The sequence below is a fragment of the Hypanus sabinus genome, chromosome 18 (genome assembly GCF_030144855.1).
Source record: "Hypanus sabinus isolate sHypSab1 chromosome 18, sHypSab1.hap1, whole genome shotgun sequence".
NCBI lineage: Eukaryota > Metazoa > Chordata > Chondrichthyes > Myliobatiformes > Dasyatidae > Hypanus > Hypanus sabinus.
Genome location: NC_082723.1, coordinates 71,994,374 through 72,019,305, shown reverse-complemented (window position 1 = coordinate 72,019,305; position 24,932 = coordinate 71,994,374). Strand labels below are relative to the sequence as shown.

General features: G+C 44.9%; 1 protein-coding gene across 3 annotated transcripts; it reads left to right on the top strand.

Annotated features, from left to right (window-relative positions):
* The first annotated feature begins 229 nt into the window (after positions 1–229).
* Positions 230–24,932, top strand: pgam5 (PGAM family member 5, serine/threonine protein phosphatase, mitochondrial). Of its 3 annotated transcripts, none has more exons than XM_059994645.1 (6): positions 230–516; positions 5,360–5,535; positions 8,845–8,970; positions 11,211–11,299; positions 19,615–19,748; positions 20,712–20,907. In XM_059994645.1, the coding sequence occupies exons 1-6, from the start codon at positions 353–355 to the stop codon at positions 20,740–20,742; spliced, it is 720 nt and encodes a 239-aa protein (XP_059850628.1). In that variant the 5' UTR covers positions 230–352; the 3' UTR covers positions 20,743–20,907. The 3 variants fall into 3 exon arrangements, with proteins under 3 accessions (XP_059850628.1, XP_059850627.1, XP_059850626.1); XM_059994644.1 differs by lacking the exon at positions 20,712–20,907 and adding an exon at positions 23,674–24,932 and having other exon boundaries at positions 237–516; positions 19,618–19,748; XM_059994643.1 differs by lacking the exon at positions 20,712–20,907 and adding an exon at positions 23,674–24,931 and having other exon boundaries at positions 239–516.

Genomic DNA, 24,932 nt, shown 5'->3' with positions numbered 1-24,932 from the left:
CTTTCCCCTCCCCCTTTCCCCTCCCCCTTTCCCCTCCCCCCTTTCCCCTCCCCCCTTTCCCCTCCCCCCTTTCCCCTCCCCTTTCCCCTCCCCTTTCCCCTCCCCCTTTCCCCTCCCCCTTTCCCCTCCCCCTCCCTCCTCCCCCATTCCTCCTCCCCCTTCCTCCTCCCCCATTCCTCCTCCCCCTTCCTCCCTCCTCCCCCCTCCGGATTTCAATTCACTTGTTACAACAGGGAATTGGCAGCGCATCGGAACCGCCATCTGATTGCACCCGGCTTCCGTACCGGAAGTCTCGTCCGGGAGTCTTTTGTCTTCCCGCGGTGCGAGGGCCCGGACATTGGTTCCGCCGGCCATGGCCTTCCGTAAAGCGTTCCAGGTGGCGGCCTGCGGTCTCGCTGGCACCGCCGCCTTGGTGGTGGCTGCGGCCGCCTCACAGCGACGTGGTGACAGCGGCGTGAAAGCGGCGACCGTCAGCTGGAGCCCTGCCACCGGAGGCTGGGACTCCAACTGGGACAAGTGAGTTGTGGGGAAAGGGCCGAGGGAGCGCGGCGAGGCAGAGTGTCGGCACGGAGGGAGCGTCGCGGCTCGGGCCTGGCCTGGCCTGGCCTGAGGGACGGGAGGAGTTTCACTGTGAAGAAGGAGGCTTGCCTGCGGCGGTGGGGAAGACGGGGATGCCAGGGTAAGGGACGGGGACAGCGGCCGGTTCTGGTGCAGAGAATCGCTACCAACTAACAGACAAGCGGCTAAACTCAGCGGGTCGGGCAGCATCTGTGGGGAGGAGAGGCAGCATCTGACACCTGAATCAGAGTTTCCACCTGTAACGTCGATGGAGAAAGCCTGTTTGCAGTCAATCTATCTATACCCATCTTATATATCTTATCAAATCTCCCCTCATTCTCCTATGCTCCAGGGAATAAAGTCCTAACTTGTTCAACCTTTCTCTGTAACTCAGTTTCTCAAGTCCCGGCAACATCCTTGTAAACCTTCTCTGCACTCTTTCATCCTTATTAATGCCCTTCCTGTAATTTGGTGACCAAAATTGCACACAATATTCCAAATTCGGCCTCACCAATGCCTTATACAACTTCAGTCATAACATTCTAACTCTTATACTCAATACTTTGATTTATAAAGCTCTCTTTACGACCCTATCTACCTGTGACACCACTTGTAGGGAATTTTGTATCTGTGTTCCCAAATCCCTCTGTTCTACTGCACTCCTCAGTGTCTGACCATTTACCTTGTATGTTCTACCTTGGTTTGTCCTTCCAAAGTGCAATACAGCACACTTGTCTGTATTAAACTCCATCTGCCATTTTTCAGCCCATTTTTCCAGCTGGTCCAAATCCCTCTGCAAGCTTTGAAAACCTTCCTCACTGTTCACTACACCTCCAATCTTTGTATCATCAGCAAATTTGCTGATCCAATTTACCACATTATCATCCAGATCATTGATATAGATGACAAATAACAATGGACCCAGCACTGATCCCTGTGGCACACCACTAGTCACAGGCCTCCACTCAGAGTAGCAATCCTCCACTACCACTCTCTGGCTTCTTCCATTGAGCCAATGTCTAATCCAATTACCTCACCATGTATATGTAGTGACTGAATCTTCCTAACTAACCTCCCATGCGGGACCTTGTCAAAAGCCTTACTGAAGTGCATGTATACAACATCCACTGCCTTCCCTTCTTTCACTTTCTTGGTAACCTCCTCGAAAAACTCTAATAGATTTGTTAAACATGACCTACCACTCACAAAGCCATGTTGATTCTCCCTGATAAGTTCCTGTCTATCTAAATACTTGTAGATCCTATCTCTTAGTACTGCTTCCAATAATTTACCTACTACTGATGTCAAACTTACTGGCCTATAATTTCCCGGATTACTTTTAGAGCCTTTTTTAAACAACGGAACAACATGAGAAATCCTCCAATCCTCTGGCACCTCACCTGTAGATACCGACATTTTAAATATTTCTGACAGGGCCCCTGCAATTTCAACACTAGTCTCCTTCAGGGTCCGAGGGAATACCCTGTCAGGACCTGGGGTTTATCTACTCTGATTTGCCTCAAGGTAGCAAGCACCTCCTCCTCTTCAATCTGTATAGGTTCCATGACCTCCCTACTTGTTTGCCTTATTTCCATTAACTCCATGCCAGTTTCCTTAGTAAGTAAAGATGCAAAAAACCCATTTAAGATCTCCTCCATTTCTTTTGGTTCCATACATAGCCGACCACCCTGATCTTCAAGAGGACCAATTTTATCCCTTACTATCCTTTTGCTCTTAATATATCTGTAGAAGCTCTTTGGATTATCCTTTCACCTTGACTGCCAAAGCAACCTCATGTCTTCTTTTGGCCCTCCTGATTTCTTGCTCAAGTATTATTTTTGTATTTTTTATACTCCTCAAGCACCTTACTCCCTGTTTTCTATACATGTCATACATCTCTCTCTTCTTCTTTATCAGAGTTCCAATATCCCTCGAGAACCAAGGTTCCTTATACTTATTCACTTTGCCTTTAACCCTGACAGGAACATACAAGCTCTGCCCTCTCAAAATTTCTCCTTTGAAGGCCTCCCACTTACCAATCACATCCTTGCCAGAGAACAACCTGTCCCAATCCACGCTTTTTAGATCCTTTCTCATTTCTTCAAAATTGGCCTTTTTCCAGTTCAGAACCTCAACCTGAGGACCAGATCTATCTTTATCCATGATCAAGTTGAAACTAATGGTGTTATGATCACTGGAACCAAAGTGTTCCCCTACACACACTTCCGTCACCTGCCCTAACTCATTTCCTAATAGGAGATCTAATATTGCATCCTCCCTAGTTGGTACCTCTATATATTGATATAGAAAACTTTCCTGAACACATTTTACAAACTTTAGACCTTTAACAATATGGGAGTCCCGGTCAATATTTGGAAAATTAAAATCCCCTACTATCACAATTTTATGTTTCCTGCAGTTGTCTCCCCTATACTTTCCCCCAATGTCCTTAAAATTGTATCCCCTCTGTTACCCATCTGCTCTAGGATAGGCCTCCACTCCAGCACAGGCTGCCTGTGGGCCTTCGACCTCCAGTTCTTGGCCCTGGACTCTCACTTGCAGACATCAGGCCTCTGATCTCCGGACACGCTGCCGGACTTTGCCGGCCTCCAGTGCTCAACTTTAGAATCATAGAGCATTGAACCAGGCTGTTCAGGCCATCTAGTCAGTGCCAAAATATAATTCCGCCAAGTCCCATCGACCTGTAGCCCTCCATGCCCAACCATCCATGTACCTATCAAAATTTTTATTAAATATTGAAGTCGAACCTGCATCTACCACTTCTGCTGACAGCTTGTTCCACCTTTTCACCTCTGTCAGTGTGAAGAAATTTACCCTCATGCTCCCCTTAAACATTTCACCTTTTACCCCTTTCTGGGTTTCACCCTTTCCTTTCTGGTCCTGTCTTGACCTGAAACGTTGACAGCTCATTTCCCTCTTTTGATGCTGCCTGACCTCCAGGATTTTGTGTCTGTTACTCTGGACTTTCTGCATCTGCAGAATCTCTTGTGTTTATGATGAAGTCTTGTGAAGTCTAGGACCAGGGGCCACAATCTCAAAATTCAAACTATACGTTTGGGAAGATGTGGGGCGGCACTTCACCACATTATGCTGCGGAGCTTGTTTACCATCCTAAAGCTTCGGCCTCAGCTGATTTATTTATTTTGTTTATTTATTGAGATATAGCCCTTCGAGCCATGTTGCCCAGCAACCTGTGATTTAACCATGTCCTAATCACGGGACAATTTACAGTGTCTGACCAACGGATGCATCTTTGGAATGTGGGAAGAAACCCATGTGGTCCAGGAGAGAACATACAAACTCCTTACAGGCAGCAGCGAGAGATGAACCTGGGTCACCTGCTAACCCCTACACTACCCTCTTTTATCAGAGCTCATATCGTTAGAAGGGGAGTGAAGTTGATGAAAAAAAGGTTGTGGAGCAAATTCGCAATCTAACCAAGTGGTTGCACCCAAGGCTCCTTGTGTTACAGCTATTTAAAACAAAAAAAATAATAATACACAGCTGTAGTGGAGCAAGAGAAGCGAGTTTAGTCTTGATCTCCAGTGCTGTTTGGGTGGAGTTTGCATGATCTCCCTGTGATTGTGTGGATTGGCTCAGAGTGTCTAGTTTCCTCCCACACTCCAAGGCCATGCCGACTGGTAGGTTAGTTATTCCAGGATTGAAAGGCTTGTCGTATGAGGAGTGTTTGTTGGCTTTGGGCCTTCACTCATTGAATTCAGAAGAATGAGGGGTAACCTCATTAAAATCTATCGAATGTTGAAAATCCTCAATGGAGTGGGTGTGGAGAGGATGTGTCTATGGTGGCAGAGTCTAAGACCAGAGAACACAGCCTCAGAATAGAGGGACATTCATTTAGAACGGAGATGAGGAGGAGTTTCTTTAGCCAGAGGGTGGTGAATCTGTGGAATTCGTTGCCACAGAAGGGTGTGGAGACCTAGTCTCTGGGTATATTTAAGGCAGAGGTTGTGCTGATTGGTCAGGGTATGAAGGGATATGGGGAGAAGGCAGGAGAATGAGGCTGGGGGGGTAATCTGTGATGAAATGACAGTACAAACTCGATGGGCCAAATGGCCTAATTCTGCTCCTATGTCTTGTGGTCTGGATGTGTCACAGTTCATTGCTGCAAGTGTGTAGGTGTATGTTAGAGTCTGGGGGGAGTTGATAGGAATGTGAGAAGGATTTAAAAAGGGAATTAATATAAATAGGTAATAACACTTTTCATACAGCCAATGTCATTCAGAGTGGGACAAAAATTAAAATAAAAGAAATAAATAAAAGACAAAATGATGTTAGTTAAAAGCAAGGTTAAATAAATAGGTTTTGAACTGGCATTTAAAGTGTCAACTGAGTCTGCATCTCTTGTAGTTATAGGTATTGAAATTCCCCAGTTTAGGAGTGAAGTTCAAAACTGGCCTGCCAATTATCTTTGGAGGAAGATTATTTAAGGGGCCAGCAGAAGAAGGGTAGTTAATTTGAAGTCGAGTGTTTGTGAATGGGGTGAGAGCCAAACACAACACACAAGACAGTATGAGACACTTTGCGTCTTGGAGTCTGCTGGTTTTAGAAATGAGAGTCTTAGCTGAATTCCCCTTGGTTCATTTGCCCACCTTCCACACGAAAGGTTATCTCAGGCCTGTGGTCACACTGACAGGGTGCTGATGTAAGAAGTCGATGACTGTTGGGTGCTCAAGGCTGGGTAACCAGTCACCAATCTCTTTGTCTGGGACGTGGATTCATTGGCAAGGCATAAATGTCTCTCTCGTGTTTTACTTTTCAGACGTGAGCCGATTTCTCTTATTAAACCAAACCAAAGAAATAAGGAGGCTTCTGAGGACTTCAGCGCACAGCTAGAAAACTACAAGGTCAAAGCCACAAGGCACATCTTCCTCATCAGACATTCCCAGTACGAACTGTCGGCCTCGACAGACAAGGACAGAGTCCTGACATCACTGGGTCAGTACTTCCTTCAACTGCAAAGTTTTAGCAGAAGAATTCTTTAGCATTTAGTGTTTTCCTTCATTTTCCCATCAGCAGGTTATCTGGGAACAACAAGGACCACTCAGTCCCTGTTCTGTCAGGCATCTCTTAAACCAGGGCCCCAACCTAGGGTCCTCAGACCCCTTGGTTAATAGGGGATAAAGGTTGTGATCTCCTGATTTGAACCCGTGGCTGTGAAAAGATGAATCTTAAATGCCCTTTTGTATTAGCCATTGCCACCTAGGAAAAAGGTGCTGGTTGTCCACACGCTCTATGCCTCTTATCACCTTGTGCTTTTCTATCAAGTCACGTCTAATCCTCCTCCTCTCCAAAGAGAAAAGCCTAGCTCACTCAGCCTTTACGCTCTCTAATAAAGATACGCTCTCTAATCCAGGCAGCACCCTAGTAAATTTCTTCTGCACCCTCTCCAAAGTTTCCATGAGTTTCCTATAATGAGGTGACCAGAACATAATATTCTAAGTGTGATCTAACCAGGGTTTTACAGACCTGCAACGTTACCTTGTGGCTTGAACTCAAATCTCCTGAATAATGAAGGCCAAAACACCTTACACCTTCTAATACCACCCTGTCAGTTTGCACAGTAACAGAGATCTGTGGACCAGGGTCCCAGTGATACACAGTAACTGTGAGATGTGTGGACCAGGGTCCCAATGATACACAGTAACTGAGAGATGTGTGGACCAGGGTCCCAATGATACACAGTAACTGAGAGATGTGTGGACCAGGGTCCCAATGATACACAGTAACTGAGAGATGTGTGGACCAGGGTCCCAATGATACACAGTAACTGAGAGATGTGTGGACCAGGGTCCCAATGATACACAGTAACTGAGAGATGTGTGGACCAGGGTCCCAATGATACACAGTAACTGAGAGATGTGTGGACCAGGGTCCCAATGATACACAGTAACTGAGAGATGTGTGGACCAGGGTCCCAATGATACACAGTAACTGAGAGATGTGTGGACCAGGGTCCCAATGATACACAGTAACTGAGAGATGTGTGGACCAGGGTCCCAATGATACACAGTAACTGAGAGATGTGTGGACCAGGGTCCCAATGATACACAGTAACTGAGAGATGTGTGGACCAGGGTCCCAATGATACACAGTAACTGAGAGATGTGTGGACCAGGGTCCCAATGATACACAGTAACTGAGAGATGTGTGGACCAGGGTCCCAATGATACACAGTAACTGAGAGATGTGTGGACCAGGGTCCCAATGATACACAGTAACTGAGAGATGTGTGGACCAGGGTCCCAATGATACACAGTAACTGAGAGATGTGTGGACCAGGGTCTCAATGATACACAGTAACTGAGAGATGTGTGGACCAGGGTCCTAAGGTCCCTCTATTCATCCACTCAGCTAAGAATCCTGCCATTGACCTTGTACCTTCAACCTTTCTAAGTGTATCACTTCACATTTTTTTCTAAATTAAACTCCATCTGCTACTTTTCGGTTCAACTTGCATCCTGACAATGTCCGTAAGATATAGCAGTGCCGTTAAATAAGAAAGTACAAGATCGCAGGTTGATTGTGAGGCCGAGAATCCATCTCGTTGTACGAAAGGTCCATTTCAGGAGTGTGTTAACAGTGGGACACAGGCTGACCTTGGTCTGGTGGTACCTGCTTTTGTATCTTCTGCTCAGTGGGATGGGGGAAACAAGAATGTTTGGGGTGGGTGGAATCTTTGATTACACTGAATTTATTTATTGAGATAAAGTGCGCAGCAGACCCTTCAGGCCTTTCAAGATGGCCTTTCCTGATCTAACCCTAGCCTAATCACGGGACCATTTACAATGACCAATTAACCAACCAACTGGTATGTCCTTGGACTGTGGGAGTGCCCGGAGGAAACCCGTGCAGTTACAGGGAAAACATACCAACTCCTCGCAGGCAGCAGAATTGAACCTGGGTCGCTGGTACTATAAAGCGTTGTGCTAATCTCTATGTCACTGTGCTGCCCCTTTATTGAAGCAGCAGGAGTCTGTGGTGGGAAAGCTGATTCCTGTTCTCATTCCACAACTCTCTGCAGTTTCTCGTAGTCGTGCAGAGCAGTTACTATACTGTACCATTCTTTCTATGGTGCATTAGGTAGGAGCTAGCAGGGACATGCCAGATTTCTTTAGCCTCCTGAGAAAGGAGAGGCATTGGTGGTTAGGCCAGGGCTAGCTTTGGCTATGTTCACTCCTAGGAACCCTTGCAACCTGACCTATTACCACCGCCATGGTTTAACCAGAAGGGTATTATTGCAACATATCACAGGAACAGGCCATTCAGCCCACAGTGTTGTGCTGAACCAGCTAAAATGTAAATCAAAAACATCCAAACAGTAATTCCCTCCTACTTACATCGTGTTCCTATCTCTGCATTTTCCTTACATCCATGTGCCTATCCAAACGTCTCTTAAAAGCCTCTAACTTATTTGCCTCTACCACCACACCAGGCAGCTCATTCCAGGCATCCACCACTCTGCCCTCACATCCCCTTTGAACTCACTCCCTCACCTTCAGCGCATGCCCTCTGGTATTAGATGTTTCTACCCTGGGAAATCGATACTCTCCATACACTCTATCTATGCCACTCTGTCAAATAAACCTCCATCAGATCTCCCCTCAGCCCTCTGGCGCTCCAGAGAAAACATCCCATGTTTATCCAGCCTCTCGAGAAGCACACGCCTTCTACGCCAGGCAGCATCCTGGTGAACTTCTTCTGCCCACTCTCCAAATACGGGGGCGGTTAGGACTGTGTACAATACTCTATTGTCAAACGCCTTACTAAAATCCATGTAGACAACATCCACTGTCCTACCCTCAATCTCTCTCCATGACGTGGCCCACACAAAGCCATTAATTAATAAATAATTAAACCACGGATTTCCAAATACTCATATGTCCTATCCCTAAGAATTTTCTCCAGCAATTTTCCTACAACTTCCCTAGCTTTATATGCATTGATTGTCTGTCCATAAAGTGACACTAGGTACATAAGCTGACTGACAGGAAATGATAAATTAGCGCTGGTGGGTTAGTCAGTGGAGGTGTTGATCAGCCTTGCTGCTGGGGGGAAGTCACTGTTTTTGAGTCTGCTGGTCCTGGCGTGGATGCTACGTTGCCTCCTCCTTGGCATTTGGAACAGAGGACTTGATGCCTCGTTGCAGTAGTTGAGGAACGTTCTGTGTGTATAATTGCGACTGGTTTGCAGCTTCATAGTGATGCTCCGGCATTAGCGGGTTGATGGAGTTTTATTTCTTTCTAGGCCGCGAACAAGCCGAACTGACGGGCCAGCGGCTGGCGAGTCTGGGTTTGAACTATGACATCTTGATTCACTCAAGTATGACCAGGGCTAAAGAGACAGCGGCGATTATTCGTAAACATTTACCAGGTATGTTGGCTTCCCCCGTGCGCTGCGCCGCTCTGTCACATTCTCACTTTGTAGTTCATCAGTTAAGCTCATCACCACAGGCCGCTGACAGCAGCTCGCCAGTGTCCTCTGCCCTGGGCCGAGGGTTTTCTGCTTTCATCGCACAACTTCATACGTCTCCTCGGTAAAGATTCTTCCTCTCCCAGGCACAAGGTGTCTGGAGCTTCTGCTGGCATTTCTGCAGCCCTGTGTTTTTACAGAATGGGGGTGCCCCGGACTGTCTCTCTGGTGCTTCCCACTCGCTCCCCTCTCCCTTCCCCTTTTCCGAACTATCATACCCCTCTCCCTGCCCCCTTCCCACTCTCAGTCCACAATAGAGACCCAGATCAGAATCAGGTTTATCATCACTCACATATGTCATGAAATTTGTTTTTTTTTTGTTGCAACAGTACAGTGTAATACATAAAATTACTACAGTACAGTGTAAAAGTCGTGGACACCCTGGCTTTGGGAGGAAACCCACAATAGGGGCAGCGGTGGGAATTGAACTGTAAAGCTTTGTGCTACAGTGCCTCCCCATATCCTTTTACTTTTCCTCGTGTCTGCCTGACCAGCCCTGGCATCGCTGGTATCTCTGCCTGGTGAGGGGTTTTGTGTAGGATGGCTGGAGGGACTAGGCAGAGGAGTATGCTGTATAGGGTTGAAGAGCTTGTTTCTGTGCTGCATGACTCTGAACTGACCAGTGAACGTGACCCATGGACTCGCAGCACGAGCTGTACAGACCTAGAAATTGGGTTCTCATTTTTCGGTTATTTATTAACTTATTCTCTCAAAGTTCATTGTTCTTTTATTAACTTATTATTTGTTTTTTTTCTATTTGCAGTTTGTCTTTTGCACACTGGTTGTTTCTCAGTCTTTGTGAGTAGGGTTTCATTGATTGCTTTGTAAAGTAAATTTATCTAAATCCATAGATGTCACCATTTACAACCCTGAGCCTCACGTTCTTGTGGGAATACTCAGTAAAGTCAAGTTTACTGTCATGTTACTACGTTCCTATGTATAACGTGTACAACCATATAGTGTCTATAGAAATGAGAGGTTTCTCTGAACCAGGATGGAAAGCACAATAGACACATAACACACAATAACTTAAGATAAGGATAAAATTTAGATGAATCACATAAATAACAAACTAAAATGCATGAATTAAATATTGTAAGGTATAGAACAGAGTGCCCAGTGATGCGGCTGGGAGTTCAGAGCCTAACAGCCTAAAGGTAAAAACTTTCCAATCCTGACTGTTCTTGATTTTATGCATCGGAGTCTCCTACCTGATGGTAGAAAGTCAAGAGGATGCTGGATGGACAGGTGGGATCCTGGATAATACTCCGTACGCAGTGCTCCTGCTAAATGTCCCTGATGGATGGCGGGGGTCCCCTATGATCCTCTCAGCTGCTCTCACTGTAGGGACTTCTGCTCCGAAGTTCAGCCACTCTCAGGCCAGATGGAGATGCAGCTGATCAGGACACTCTCAATGGCTGAGGAGAGATCTGATGTAGGTTTATGAGAGGCACAGTAGAGTTTACAGGGGGTATCTGTTTCCCAGGGTGGAAACATTTAATACCAGAGGTCATGCATTGAAGGTGAGAGGGAGTATGTTAAAAGGGGATGTGAGGGTTAAGTTTTTTACTCAGAGAGTGGTGGTTGCCTAGTACGGTGGAGGCAAATACATTGGAGGTTTTTAAGAGATGTTTGGATAGGCACATGGATGTAAGAAAGATTGCAGGATATGGATATTGTGTAGGTAGGAGGGATTAGTGTTTGGGTGTTTCTGATTTGCTTTTTAGCTGGTTCAGCACAACATTGTGGGCCGAATGGCCTGTTCCTGTGATATACCGCTCTTTGTTCTTTGTATCTATCGTGAATACAGCAGGAAAATGAATCTCAGGGTTGTATATGGTGACATATATGTACTTTGATAATAAATTTACTTCAAACTTTGACTTGTGAAGTGCCTTGGGATCTTTTGCTGTGCTACCAAAGGGACATGAATCAAGTTGTTGGAATACTGGGATGTGGATGCAGATGTGACTTGTGGCTCTGTGCAGATTGTGTCATCTTACCAACGGAAACTGCAGCTCTGAAGGAAATTCAAGAGCGTTGATCGGGGTGTGACAGCTGAAGAAAATGGGGAGGGGTTTAACTATCGTGAAAAAGCAAGTTGGCCGTTCACACTGAGCGCATTCGTGCTGTGATTGCAGGTGTGGAGGTGATGAGCTGTGACTTGCTGAGAGAGGGCGCGCCGATTGAACCCGACCCACCTGTCGGCCACTGGAAACCAGAGGCAATGGTAAGGACCAAAGGGACAGCAGCAGGCCCAGTGGTAGGACTGGGAGCAGGACGGGTTTACTGTGCAGAATAAAGTGTTGAAGATGAAAGGGGGTAGGTTCAAGGGGGACGTGAGGGATAAGGTTTTAGAGTTATGAATGCCTGGAATACGCTGCCTGGTTTGGTGGAAGATGGCAGGATATGGACATTGTGTAGGTAGGAGGGATTAGTGTTTGAGTGTTTTTGATTTGCTTTTCAGCTGGTTCAGCATAGCGTTGTGGGCTGAATGGCCTGTACCTACACTGATCTGTTCTGTGTTCTAGTATACAGTGCAAAGTCAGACTAATCAACACCTCTTCCCACTAACCCAACCACCATTTCCTGTCAGTCGCCTTATGTACAGACTCCCCCGTGCCCTGCGTCAATCTGTGTGTATAATCTATCTTACATTTTTATGTTTATTGTGTTTTTCATTATTATATTCTTTATCTTGTATTTTCTTTGTGTCTGCGTCAGATCCGGAGTAACAATTATTACGTTCTGTTTTACACCTTTGTACTGCAAATGGCATTAACCAATCTTGAACAGCTACAAGGTTTAATGTAGGTAGACAATAAGGTGCAAGATCATAATGAGGTAGGTTGTGAGATCAAGAGTCCATCTTATCGTTCCAGGGAGCCATGTAATAGTTGTGTAACGGCAGGGTAGAAGCTGATGTTGGTCTGAACCAACCCCATCCGTGTGGTCCAGGTCCTTCATTACCTATTGGTCTGTGTCTGTCTGTTGTCGTATCTGCTTCCCCCACCTGAGCAACAGACACAAAATGCTTAAAGAACTCAGCCAGGTCAGAGAGCAGCTCTGTGAGAAAACAGTTAATGTTTGAGGCCAAGATCTTACATCAGGACTAGACCTAAAATTTTATCTGTTTATTTCCTTCCATAGATGTTGCCTGACTTGGGGTTATAGAGAGTTACCTGGCTGATATAGGCCATTCGGCCCATCTAGTTTGCCGAGCCATTCCAGCTTCCTAGTCCCAATGACATCCACCTGGACCATAGCTGTGTGTACCCCAGCCATCCATGTAGCTATCCAAACTTCTCTCAAGTGTTGAAATTGAGCTCACACACATCGCTTGCGCTGGCAGCTCATTCTACACTCGCAAGGCCCTCTGAGTGAAGAAGTTTCCCCTCATGTTTCCCTTAAACTTTTCAGCTTCATAACTTCTAGCTGTAATCCCACTCAACCTCATTGGAAAAAGCTTGCTTGCATTTACCCTGTGATGCCCCTGATAATTTTGTATACCTCTATTTAATCTCCCCTCACTATTCTACATTCTAAGGAATAAAGTCCTGACCAATTCAATCTTTCCTTCTAACTCAGGTCCTCCGGACCCAGCAACATCCTTGGAAATTTTCTCTGTACTCTTTCAACCTTATTTACATCTTTCCTGTAGGCAGGTGACTAAAATTGCACACAATACTCCAAATGAAGCCTCACCAGTGTCTTGTACAACTTCAACATAACAGCCCATCTCCTGTACTCAGTACCATGATTTATGAAGACCAAAAGCTTTCTTTGCGACCCAGTCTGTTTGCTGAGTTCCTCCAGTAATTTAATGTGTGTTGCTCCAGACTGCCCAGATTCTGACTGAAACGGCAGAGGAGGAATGTCCCTGCCTCTGCTTGGAGTGTGGATTCCGCTCCCCACCTCCATGTGAACAAGAAAATATTCCTCTGTGTCCCCCATCTCCCTCTTCATTTCTTAGAAAATCCTCACCTTGACTTCCTGTGTTTTATGGGAACGCAAGACAGAATTTTGTAATACAGTAGTTGTATTTATGGCTCCCAAGAAAGATTCTGGTGAATCCACTCTGCTTGTCTTCACAGGCTGCTGTGTTTTTTTTCCTAACTGAAGTTCAATCAAGGGATTTGGATACGTGTGAAAGAGTCAGGTTTAGCGTCACGGACGTTGTCGTGAAATGTTTTGTGACAGTGGTGCAATGCAGGCATAACAAAGTTACAATAAAAACTAAGCAATGAAAATGAGGGAGTGTTCACAGACCGTTCAGAAATCTGATGGCAGACAGGAAGAAATCATTGTGTGTGTCTTCAGACTCCTGCCCTTCCTCCCTGATGAAAGTAGAGGGCTACAGCACAGGAAAAGGCCCATCCTGTCTGTGCTAGTCTGCCTAGCAATTTGAACATGGTGTCAGAGGTAGGTAGGGTCGTAACCAAACTGAAATGTTGCAATCAGGCCTGCAACCGCCACCCCTGCTGGCAGTTCGGTTCACAGTCTCACCACCCTCTGAGTGAAGACATTCCCCTTAAACATTTCACCTTTCACCCTTAACTCAAGTTCTTGTCGCACCCAACCTGACAGGGGGAAAACCTGCTTGCATTTACCATATCTATACCCCTCATAATTTTGTATCAAATTTGTCCTTGGTCTTTTATGCTCCAGGGATAAAATCCTAACCTTTCCCGATAACTCGGGTCCTCAAATCCCAGCAATGTCAATTTTCTGTCCACTTTTTCAAGCTTATTTACGTCTTTCCTGTAGGTCGGTGATCAAAACTGCACGCAATACTCCAAATTAGGCCTCACATTGACTAATACAACTTCAACATAACATCCCAGCTCCTGTACTCAATAAACAGATTTATGAAAGCCAACATGCCAAAAACCTCTCCTTACGACCCTACCTGCCTCTAACACCGTGTTCAAGGAATAATGGAGCTGTATTCCCAGATCCCTACACTCTACCACACTCCTCAGCGCCCTGTTGTTCACTGTAAGGTAAAGTCAATGGTGCCAGTTAGTGTGATGCTATTCCATCTGCAATTTTCAGCCCATTTTTCCAGCTGGTCCAGATCCTGCGGCAGCCTTCCTCCGATAGTCCTGCTTGACAGACATTTCCGTGTGTTTTGAAGAGGCAATCGTGAAGGTAGGTGAGGTGGGGTTAGTGGGTGTTGTCTGCAAGGCCTTTGACAAGGTTTTGTACGATAGCATCGTCAGGAAGCTGAGGTCGCATGGAATCCAGAGAGAGCACGGTTCAGAGAGTTGGGTTCAAGATTGGCTTGGAGACAGGAAGCAGAGGGTGGTGGTTTAAGATTGTTGTTTGGAATGGAGGCTGGTATCTCATGCCATGCCACAGGGGTCCGTGTTTGGACCCTGTTTATTTGCAATTTATATAAATGATTTGGACCCGATTGCAGAAGGTTTGCGGATCACAAGATTAGGTGGTGGTGTTGACAGTGAAGAAGGTTATCAAAGATTACAGAAGTTTCTTCATCAATAGGGGAAATAGATTGAGAAGTGACAAATTAATTTCAAAACAGTTAAGTGTGAGATGATGCATTTTGGAAAGATAGAGCAGTGTAGGATGTGTACTATGAATAACAGCGCTCCTATCATTGGCTTCTTCAAATCGTTATAGCCAGGGGAGGGTAGTGGGAATGAGCTCACACTTCCTGTTAAACACTGCCAATGGCTGCATCTCTGACAACCAGGGCCATCTCCTGGCCTTGATGTGTGGCTAGCTTCTAAGTCCGATGGAAGAATCTGGAGCTGGAGTCCACATTGAGTTCAATTCTTGTGATCGCACTGATGCCAAACTGCGTCAGTCTGTACCGGGCTACTGACAGGAGAAAGGGCAAAGGTGGGTTCCTGGCACCTTAAAACCAGTCACTTCAGGCAGATGGTGCTCATCTAGGAGAAGGTAAACTCTGATCTCAAACCTCTGCTGCCTTGTGGCTATACCCACTTGTGAGGAAGGCTTTGGGAGTAAACCCCGAGGAAAGGTCCCTAGGGCAATTCTACTTTGAGTTCAATGCTGACTGTGACACCGCTGTCACCAAACTGTATCAGTCTCTGCCATTCCTTTGGATTCAGCAGCTGTGTGGAGAGAGGGAGCTTGTTGCATGAGCAACAGCTTGTTCTCCATACGGTACTGCTCCGGCTTGTCGGACGGTAGGGTCGCAAAATTCATGGTCGACTCTGACCAACAGAGGCCTCAAGGTAGGGTGCCAGGGAATGCAAAGGAGCGGAGGGACTTGGGTGTACTTGTCAATTGTACACTGTAAGTGGCATAACAGAAAGAAAATGTTTACCTTCATTGGTCAGGGAACTGAGTATAGGAGCTGGGATGTTATGTTGCAGTTGTATAAGTAATTGGCGAGGTCACACTTGGAGAAATGTGTACGCTTTTGGACGTGGATACACTGGAGAGAGTGCAGGAAAAATGTGAACGTGTTGCCGGGGCTGGAGGGCATGAGTTACAGGGAGAGGTTGGCCAGCCTGGTCTTCATCCTCTGCAATAAAGGGGATCTCACAGAAATGTTTACAATTCTGAGAGGTCCCAGGGAGAGGAACTCAAGCATAGATTTAGGGCGAGAGGGATCTGAGGGGCAGAGGGTGCTGAGTACATGGAACAAGCTTGCAGAGGTGGTAGTTGAGCCAGGTCCGTCTAAGAAGTACTTGGAGGGAGAGAGTGGATGTGGAAACGATGTTTCCTATAGTGGAAGGAGGAGTCTTAAGACCAGAGGACACAGCCTCAGAATAGAGGGATGTCCTTTTAGAATGGAGATGAGGAGGAATGTCTTTAGCCAGAGAATGGTGAATCTGTGGAATTCATTACTACAGGCTTGTGTGGAGGCCAAGTCATTGGGTATATTTAAGGCAGATGTTGATAGCTTCTTGATTAGTCAGGGCACAAAGAGATATGGGTAGGATATTGTGCTGAGAGGCAAATGGATCAGCCAATGCCAAATGACAGAACAGACTTAATGGGCCAAATGGCGTAATTCTGTTCCTATATCTTATGGACCAAATGCAGGTAATTGGGTTCAGCCGGTGGATGCCCTGGTGTGCATTGATTTATTGGGCTGAAGAGTCTTTATCTGGGCTGTTCCATGATGCCGAATAATTCTACAGAATTTATCAAAGGATTTGAGTGTATTCTAAGCCTTTGAATTACAATCAACACCCACAAAATGCTGGAAGAACTCAGCATCTATGGGAAAAAAAGAGTACAGTCAATGTTCGAGCCAAGACCCTTCATCAAGACTTCATTGAGTCCTGCTGAAGGGTCTCAGCCTGAATCGTCGACTGTACTTCTTCCTATAGATGCTGCCTGGCCTGCTGAGTTCCTCCAGCATTTTGTGTGTTGCTTGGATTTCCAGCATCTGCAGATTTTCCCTTGCCTCTAACATTTAATCATTAGCTGTTTGCACTGTGGATAACAATGTTGGTGCAGAATTATCTGTATAGATCTACTTTCACCTCTGCAAATCTGTGTTGTTTTTGTTCTCAACGGAAGAAATTGTTTAGACAGAAAACCTATTTCCTTCATGACTGGCTGTTCTGACCCAGAGGCATTCAACTGAATGCTGTAAACAGTGTTTGCATATTTGCCATTAAATGGCTGACTTTTATCAGATTAAAACTTCCTACAATATTTGCAAGTTGCCTTTAGAGAACAGCATCATAATTTGACCTTCCCTGGGTGATATTGTGGGAGATCCACAGGGGATTTAGATGGAGTGGAGATTTTGCCTGTAACATAACACCATAAATAATTGCTGCAGTTTCAGTGAGTCACATAGCTTCTGCGCGTCAGACAGGTCTGTGAGTCATAGCAATGATTCAGGAAACAAAGGCATTTGTTTGCAAATGATAGAAAAGCTCTCAGTCACCTAAGCATAGAAATGGAATTTCTGATGGATCAAATCTCCAGACTGCAGCACTGAAACAGCAACTGTTTGTCTCCCCTCTCGCTGTGGAAGGAGTGATAACAACTCTCTGTTGGACTGTTGGGATGGACAGTAGTTTTTGATGTACTGTAGACCAGGGGCTTTGTTGTTGTTTGTATGGTGGCTGGTAGTAGTCCTGATGCTTTCTGCTAGAATAAATGGGAGGGAGAGGGTTGATGCTGACTTGCTGCTGCTTGTGTGTGGGAGGGGGACAAGTCCTTGGGATTCTTTTTTCCTGTCATTCATTATTCGGGGATTTCCTTCTGTTTCATTATCTGCAGAGAGTAAGAACTTCAGGTTGTATACTGTATATATTCTCTGATATTAAATGGAACCATTGAATCGGAATCAGGTTTAATATTACTGACGTTGTGAAATTTTGTGTGAGTATATGTAGGTATTTATATGCATATTTAATCAAATTAACAGTGCAGAAAAGAGAGCAAAAGACATTGAGGCTGTTCTTGGGTGGGTTTAATGCCCGTTCAGAAATCTGATGGTGGAGGGGAAGAAGCCACTCCTGAAATGATCTAAGCAGAATCTTAAACTTGCCATTTACTTGAGTAACATTTGATCATGTGCCTACACGTTAGTAAAACGTGATGGAATGGAGCAGATTTGTAAATCGTCCCGTGATTAGTCCCTGGACTAACCAACAACCCTAAACCTAAAGGGCCTATTCCACACTATCTCAATAAATACATTTTGAAGGGAAATGTACTGGACTACGGAGTTCCTGAACTTCTTTTCCACTTTTTACCAACCTTGCTTTCTTGATTGCTTAGATTTTAGGCTTCCCAGGGGGTCCAGTGGTGAAGCACTATTGCTCAGGAATCTGCCTGTAGGACCTTGTTTGGGGTAGACCTGCTTCAGGTTTCCATTGGTTCCAATTCTTAGTCACAGCCCGTTGTGTTGCTGGTGTTTACGACGGCAACAAAGATCCTCCATCTCTGGCGGTGTTCAGTATCAGTAGCTTCCTCTCACTTTCACTACTGTCAGTCATACAAGTCCCAGATGGAGACTCAGGAATACCGTCACACTCAGATGTAGAAGTGTTCTTCATTGCTGTTTCTGTAACAATTTTGTTTGACCAGTCAGTGTTGTTAGCCCTGAGCTGAACCCCTAAACCCGGAGGACTGGTGGACCACTCTTAGTCTGTCCTCTACCCTTTGACCTGTTTGGCATGGGTGACCCCACCAAGAGCCAAAGCATACAGCCCTGACTCCAGCCAACTTGGCTGTCTGGGTCGTTAAGGCAACATAAGCTTCCAAACCCCACACAAGCTTGTGGTCCTCTTAGAGGTTTATTCCAAAGGAAAGCATCAATTTCAAGGCACCAAGGCAAATATAACAATCTAGTATTGTTTCAATGAATTGATTTTTTTGTGTTAATTTTTTATTTCTTAAAACATTTTTCAAATTGTTTTGGAGTTTTAGATATTCAGTGTTGACAGTTGGCAAAGTGAGGGATATCAGTTATATATATTATAAAAAAAAAATACACCCCTCCCCAATCACCTTACTGAGGATTGAGATGAACTTGGTGCCTGGGGAAAGTTTTGATCTGCAAAAGGCAGGCTTGCACTCACCACATTAATCAATAGCAGATATAGGCCCTTATGGGTGGAGATAAGTCTCTACCAAAGGAGGTGTAAGGCAGTGGTGGATGGTCATGTGAGCAGCTGGTGCATATCACAGTCGTGGTTTTGCCACCACTGACACCAGGAAGACGATCTCTGAAGAGTATTGATGATTGCTGGGGTCACTGCCCACTGCCCAGAAGGCGGCAATGGCAAACTACTTCTGTAGAAAAAATTTGCCAAGAACAATCATGGTCAAAAACTATCATCACCCATGTCATACACCACAGTACGTAATGTTAGGCAGGAAATTTGGAGCTTGTCTTTGTATAAAACAAAGATGAGTATGCAGGTGGGAGGTGTATGGAGAGTGATAGTCCAGATGCATGTCAATGGGACTTGGGCACAGACGAGATGGCTGAAGTGCCTGTTTCTGTGCTGTAGTGCTCTATGACTCAGGGACATCACACACACAAAGCCTTGCTGACTCCTAATCAGGCCTCGAATATCCATATGACTGTCTGCATTTCTAACAAATGTCAGATGACACTAAGGTTGTTGGGTTGTAGATAGTGTAGAAGGCTGTTGTGAGTTATCACGGGACATTGATGCAGGGCTGGGCTGGGAAGAGAAAGACGGAGGCCAACCCAGTGAAGTGTGGTATGATACACGTTGGAAGGTTGAACTTGAGGGTTAATGCCACGACCACTGGACTAAGTGTGTAAATGTAGAAAAAAATAAATGTGCTAGGTTTTCTAAAATTGACTCCTTCTACCGTAGGCCATGAACCTATCAATCACCCGTCAAGGCAGTTGAGATTCATGTCTCTCACAGCATAACTTCATGTAATTTGATATAATGCATGTAGAATTTATTCTGGGAAGTTATTGAGAGTGGGCGGGGATGGGGTGGTCGAATGTGGCTAAGATCTCCTTCCAGGATTTTCTGAGCATTACTGGCCAGTCTGTGTGTGTCTTTCAGTGGTTTACATGTATCTATATGTCTTCAGCAGTATCATGAAGATGGTGCGAGGATTGAAGCTGCCTTCCGTCGCTATATCCACAGAGCTGACTTGAAGCAACAGAACGACAGTTATGAGATCATTGTCTGTCACGCAAATGTAATCCGCTACTTCGTTTGCAGGTAATTAATGTTCTGTGGTACTTGCTAAGAGAGAGTGTAGATATTGTGCAAGGCTTGGAATTTAATGTTGAATGGAGCCCAGTTTAACAAATTGACACTAATTTCAGATTTTGAATATTATAATTTCTAAAGAAGAGGGCTATGTGGGAGGGAGGAGCTAGATTGACCTTGGAGTAGGTTAAGCTGTTGCGATTGGGGGTGTCGGAGTTGGGAGTTAAATCCCAGTGTCTTCTAAGTAACTTCCACGTCCTCCCCGTGGAACATGTCGGTTGGTAGGTTGATTGCTCATTGTTAAATCACAGGTTGCTGGGCAGCGTGGCTCGAAGGGCCGGGGGGGCATGTTCCGCATTGCATCTCAAAATAAAAATTGGCATTCAGTGTACTGTAGAGATTCACACATGCCTCACAGCATAATAACGTGAAGAAGTAAAATGAATCTAATTTATCATCGCCCTTTTTTGCTGTGCTTATGACTTCCTAAACACAAAATGCAAAGGTATATGGAATCTGTTTTGTGGGAAAGTGGGGATTATTCACAGTGAATTTAATCTAAGTAATGGAAAAAATGTACATCATTTGAGCTTGTTCCAACATTCGACAAGGTCACACCTGATTCTCTCTGCTTTTTTTGTGTCTAGAAGTACAGTGTAATTCTTTGATATATTTGTTGAGGTGACATCCACAACTTGCGGTAGAGAATCAGAGATAGAGATCTGCTTCCAACACTATTTTCCCATTCTGTCCATCTGTTGAGTCCTTTAATATCTAGTTAACACTTTTGAAAAATGAACTGCCACAGATTTTCAGGATAGAGAATTCCAAGGAAAACCACCCTCCGAACAATTTTACCTCTTAAGTGGCTAGCCTTTTAGTTTGAAACAATTATATCCCCAGCTGTACTATTCAACTAGGAAAAATATCTTGCCTAAATCAACTGTACTAAACCTTCCATGTTTGTTTCAGTGAGTTCACTTCCCATTCTTATCAACTCTGAAGAAATGAGTGCGATCTACCCTACGCCATCTCTCCTGGTACACAAACCTGCTCAATTCACTGCAACTTTCTTACCAACTTCTATTAAAGAGAGTTGAATTTCATTTAAAGAATGGCACCCAGTTACCTCAAATAAGAGAATATCTGCAGATGCTGAAAATCCAAACAACATTCAGGGAGGGAGGGAGGCAAAAGAGGTGGGGGCTTGGCACTGTTGATCACAGATAGTGTCACGGCTGCAGGAAAGGAGGAAGTCATGGAGGGGTTGTCCACGGAGTCTCTGTGGGTGGAAGTTAGGAACAGGAAGGGGTCAATAACTCTACTGGGTGTTTTTTATAGACCATCCAATAGTAACAGGGACATCAAGGAGCAGATAGGGAGACATTCTTGAAAGGGAGATTTTAATTTCCCTAATATAGACTGGCACTTCCTGAGAGTGTGGGGTTTAGATAGATGTTTGTTAGGTGTGTTCAGGAAGGTTTCTTGACACAATATGTAAATAAGTCTACAAGAGGAGAGGCTGTACTTGATCTGGTATTGGGAAATGAACTTGGTCAGGTGTCAGGTCTCTCAGTCGGAGAGCATTTTGGAGATAGTGATCACAATTCTATCTCCTTTACCATTGCATTGGAGAGGGATAGGAATAGACAAATTAGGGCAACGTTTAATTCACTGTAAGGGGAAATATGAGGCTACCAGGCAGGAACTTGGAAGCATAGATTGGAAACAGAGGTTCTCAGGGAAACACATGGAAGAAATGTGGCAAATGTTCAGGGGATATTTGCGTGGGGTTCTGTGTAGATACGTTCCAGTGAGACAGGGAAAGGATGATAGCATACAGGAACTGTGGTGTACAAAGGCTGGTTTAAATCTAGTCAAGAAGAAAAGCTTATGAAAGGTTAAAAAACTAGGTAATGATACAGCTATAGAAGATTATAAGGCTAGCAGGAAGGAGCTTAAGAATTAAATTAGGAGAGACAGGAGGGGCCATGAAAAAGCCTTGGCAGACAGGATTAAGGAAAACCCCAAGGCGTTCTACAAGTATGTGAAGAGCAAGACATGAGGGAATAAGACCAATCAAGTGTGACAGTGGAAAAGTGTGTATGGAACCAGATGAAATAGCAGAGGTACTTAATGAGTACTTTGCATCAGTATTCACTATGGAAATGGATCTTGGCGATTATAGGGATGACTTGCAGCAGACTTAAAAGCTTGAGCATGTAAATATTAATAAAGAGGATGTGTTGGAGCATTTGGAAAGCATCAAGTTGGATAAGTCACTAGGACCAGACTTGATGTACCCCAGGCTACTGTGGGAAGCGAGGGAGGAGATTGCTGAGCTACTGGTGATGATCTTTGTATCATCAATGAGGAAGGGAGCGGTCCTGGAGGATAGGAGGGTTGCAGATGTTCCCTTATTCAAGAAAGGGAGTAGTGATAGCCCAGGAAATTATAGACCAGTGAGTCTTACTTCAGTGGTTGGTAAGTTGATGGAGAAGATTCTGAGAGCAGGATTTATGAACATTTGAAGAGGCATATGAACATCTGGAGAGTCAGCATGGCTTTGTCAAAGGCAAATTGTGCCATACGAGCTTGATTGAATTTTTTGAGGGTGTGACTGAACACATTGATGAAGGTAGAGCAGTAGATGTAGTGTATATGGATTTCAGCAAGCCATTTGATAAGGTACCCCATGCAAGGCTTATTGAGAAAGTAAAGAGGCATAGGATCCAAGGGGACATTGCTTTGTGGATTCAGAACTGCCTTGCCCAAAGAAGGTAGAGTGGATGTAGACAGGTCATATTCTGCATGGAGGTTGGTGACCAGTGGTGTGCCGCAGGGATCTGTTCTGGGATCCCTGCTCTTTGTGATTTTTATAAATGACCTGGATGAGGAAGTGGAGGGATGGGTTAGTAAGTTTGCTGATGACACAAAGGTTGGAGTGTTGTGGATAGTGTGGAGGGCTGTTAGAGGTTACAGCGGGACATCGATAGGATGCAAAACTGAGAAGCAGTTGGAGTTCAACCCAGATAAGTGTGAAGTGGTTCAATTTGGTAGGTCAAATATGATGGCAGAATGTAGTATTAATGGTAAGACTCTTGGCAGTGTGGAGGATCAGAGGGATCTTGGGGTCGGAGTCCATAGGACACTCAAAGCTGCTGAACAGATTGACTCTGTGGTTAAGAAAGCATATGGTGCTTTGGCCTTCATCAATCGTGGAATGAGTTTAGGAGCCGAGAGGTAATGTTACAGCTATATAGGACCCTGGTCAGACCCCACTTGGAATACTGTGCTCACTTCTGGTCACCTCACAACAGGAAGGATGTGGAAGCCATAGAAAGGGTGCAGAGGAGATTTACAAGGATGTTGCCTGAATTGGGGAGCATGCTTATGAGAATAGGTTGAGTGAACCCAACATTTTCTCCTTAGAGTGATGGAGGATGAGAGGTGACGTGATAGAGGAGTATAAGATAATAAGGTGCTGGGAAATAGGTACAGAGGAGGTTTTTTTTTACACAGAGAGTGGTGAGTGTGTGGAATGAGCTGCCGGCGGTGGTGGAAGCGGATACTAGAGGGTCTTTTAAGAGACTCCTGGATGGCTACATGGAGCTTAGAAAAATAGAGGGCTATGGGTAAGCCTAGGTAATTTCTAAGTTAAGGAGGTGTTTGGCACAGCTTTGTGAGCCAAAGGGCCTGTATTGTGCTGTAGATTTTATGTTTCTATTCACAAAATGCTGGAGGAACGCAGTAAGCCTGGTGACATCTATGGAAAAGTGTAAACAGTCGATTCAGCCCAAAATGTTGACTGTTTACTCTTTTCCATAGATGGTGCCTGAGCTGCAGACCTACCTCATTTGGTTTGTCTTTACTCTTTGCTGTTGATATAACTAGTTTTTTTGGCTCAACTCTTGCCCTTCTCACTTTTGTGTAGAGCGTTGCAGTTCCCTCCAGAGGGGTGGCTGAGAATGTGTCTCAACAACGGCAGCATCACCTGGCTCACCATTCGGCCCAACGGAAGGGTGGCACTTCGAACATTGGGGGATACGGGTTTCATGCCTCCCGACAAATTAACCCGTTAAAAGAAACTGTTGGGGTGGGGGAGGAAACATGCATGCCTACAGTGCAGAATATTTGCCTCGTACTTGAAATTATGTTTGTGGCTGTTCTGTCGACTTGCAGCAATATTTACAGATCTTTATTTTTGTTTTCAGTTTTTAATTCACATTTTAGAATCATATTCTACCAGCGAAAGGGCGTGAGATATAATCACTGTTGTTCCATGTCAGCTGAAAATTGACGTAGTGAATGTGTTTGATTTGGTCATCTCCTGTAACCTTGTTTATAGAAATATATGGGCCTTGTGGTATCTGAATATTACCACCAATGTTTTTTTTAAAAAGTAAAAAATTTTTCCTAAAACACCTGTTCCCCTCTAGTCCAATTCAATTAATCAGTGAGAAGTGTTAACCTAGGGCAAAGCTGGACTTGAGGAAGGGACTTGCTGTTTCTCATGTTTAATGTTACTGCAGGTGTCAGGTGGGATTTCTTGTAATCCTGTAGCAGTAGTGGAGCAGACAGCACTACTGAACCATCCCCAAGGCTCACATGTTAAAAGCCATGAAAAACATAGATAGCACGTAAAATACTGCCTGTTACGCCACTGGTATTTAAGGCAGCAATGAAGTCCTCCGTCTCTGGCCGTATTCAGGGCTTCCTTCATCATGGCAGTGGTTTCCTCTCAGTTGACACTGCTGTCAGTCATGCAAGTCCCGGGTGGAGACTCAGGAATACCGTCACTCAGATGTAGGATGATTCTTCATTGCTGTTTCTGTAGCAACCCAGACAGGGTTGTTAGCCCTTACTCTGGCCTCTACCCTTTGACCTGTTAGGCTGTCCGGGTCACTGAGGCACAAACCCTATGACAAGGTTGTGGTCCTCTTGGAGGCTGTAAAATACAGCACCTTTATAATCCAAAGGGCTTCATAACTACTTTAACAATAATTGTTATCAATATGCAAGGCCTAAGCCCTTGGTCAGGATGATGTTGGGTGTGAATCCAAGCTATAATCAACGAGTTATCAGTGTTTACTACCTGGTGATTGCATTTGAAGCTTGTATCATGTCACTGCATTAAGCAGTTTACCTGATTGTCACTTCATTCCCAGTACAATATTCAAATGCTGAATACAG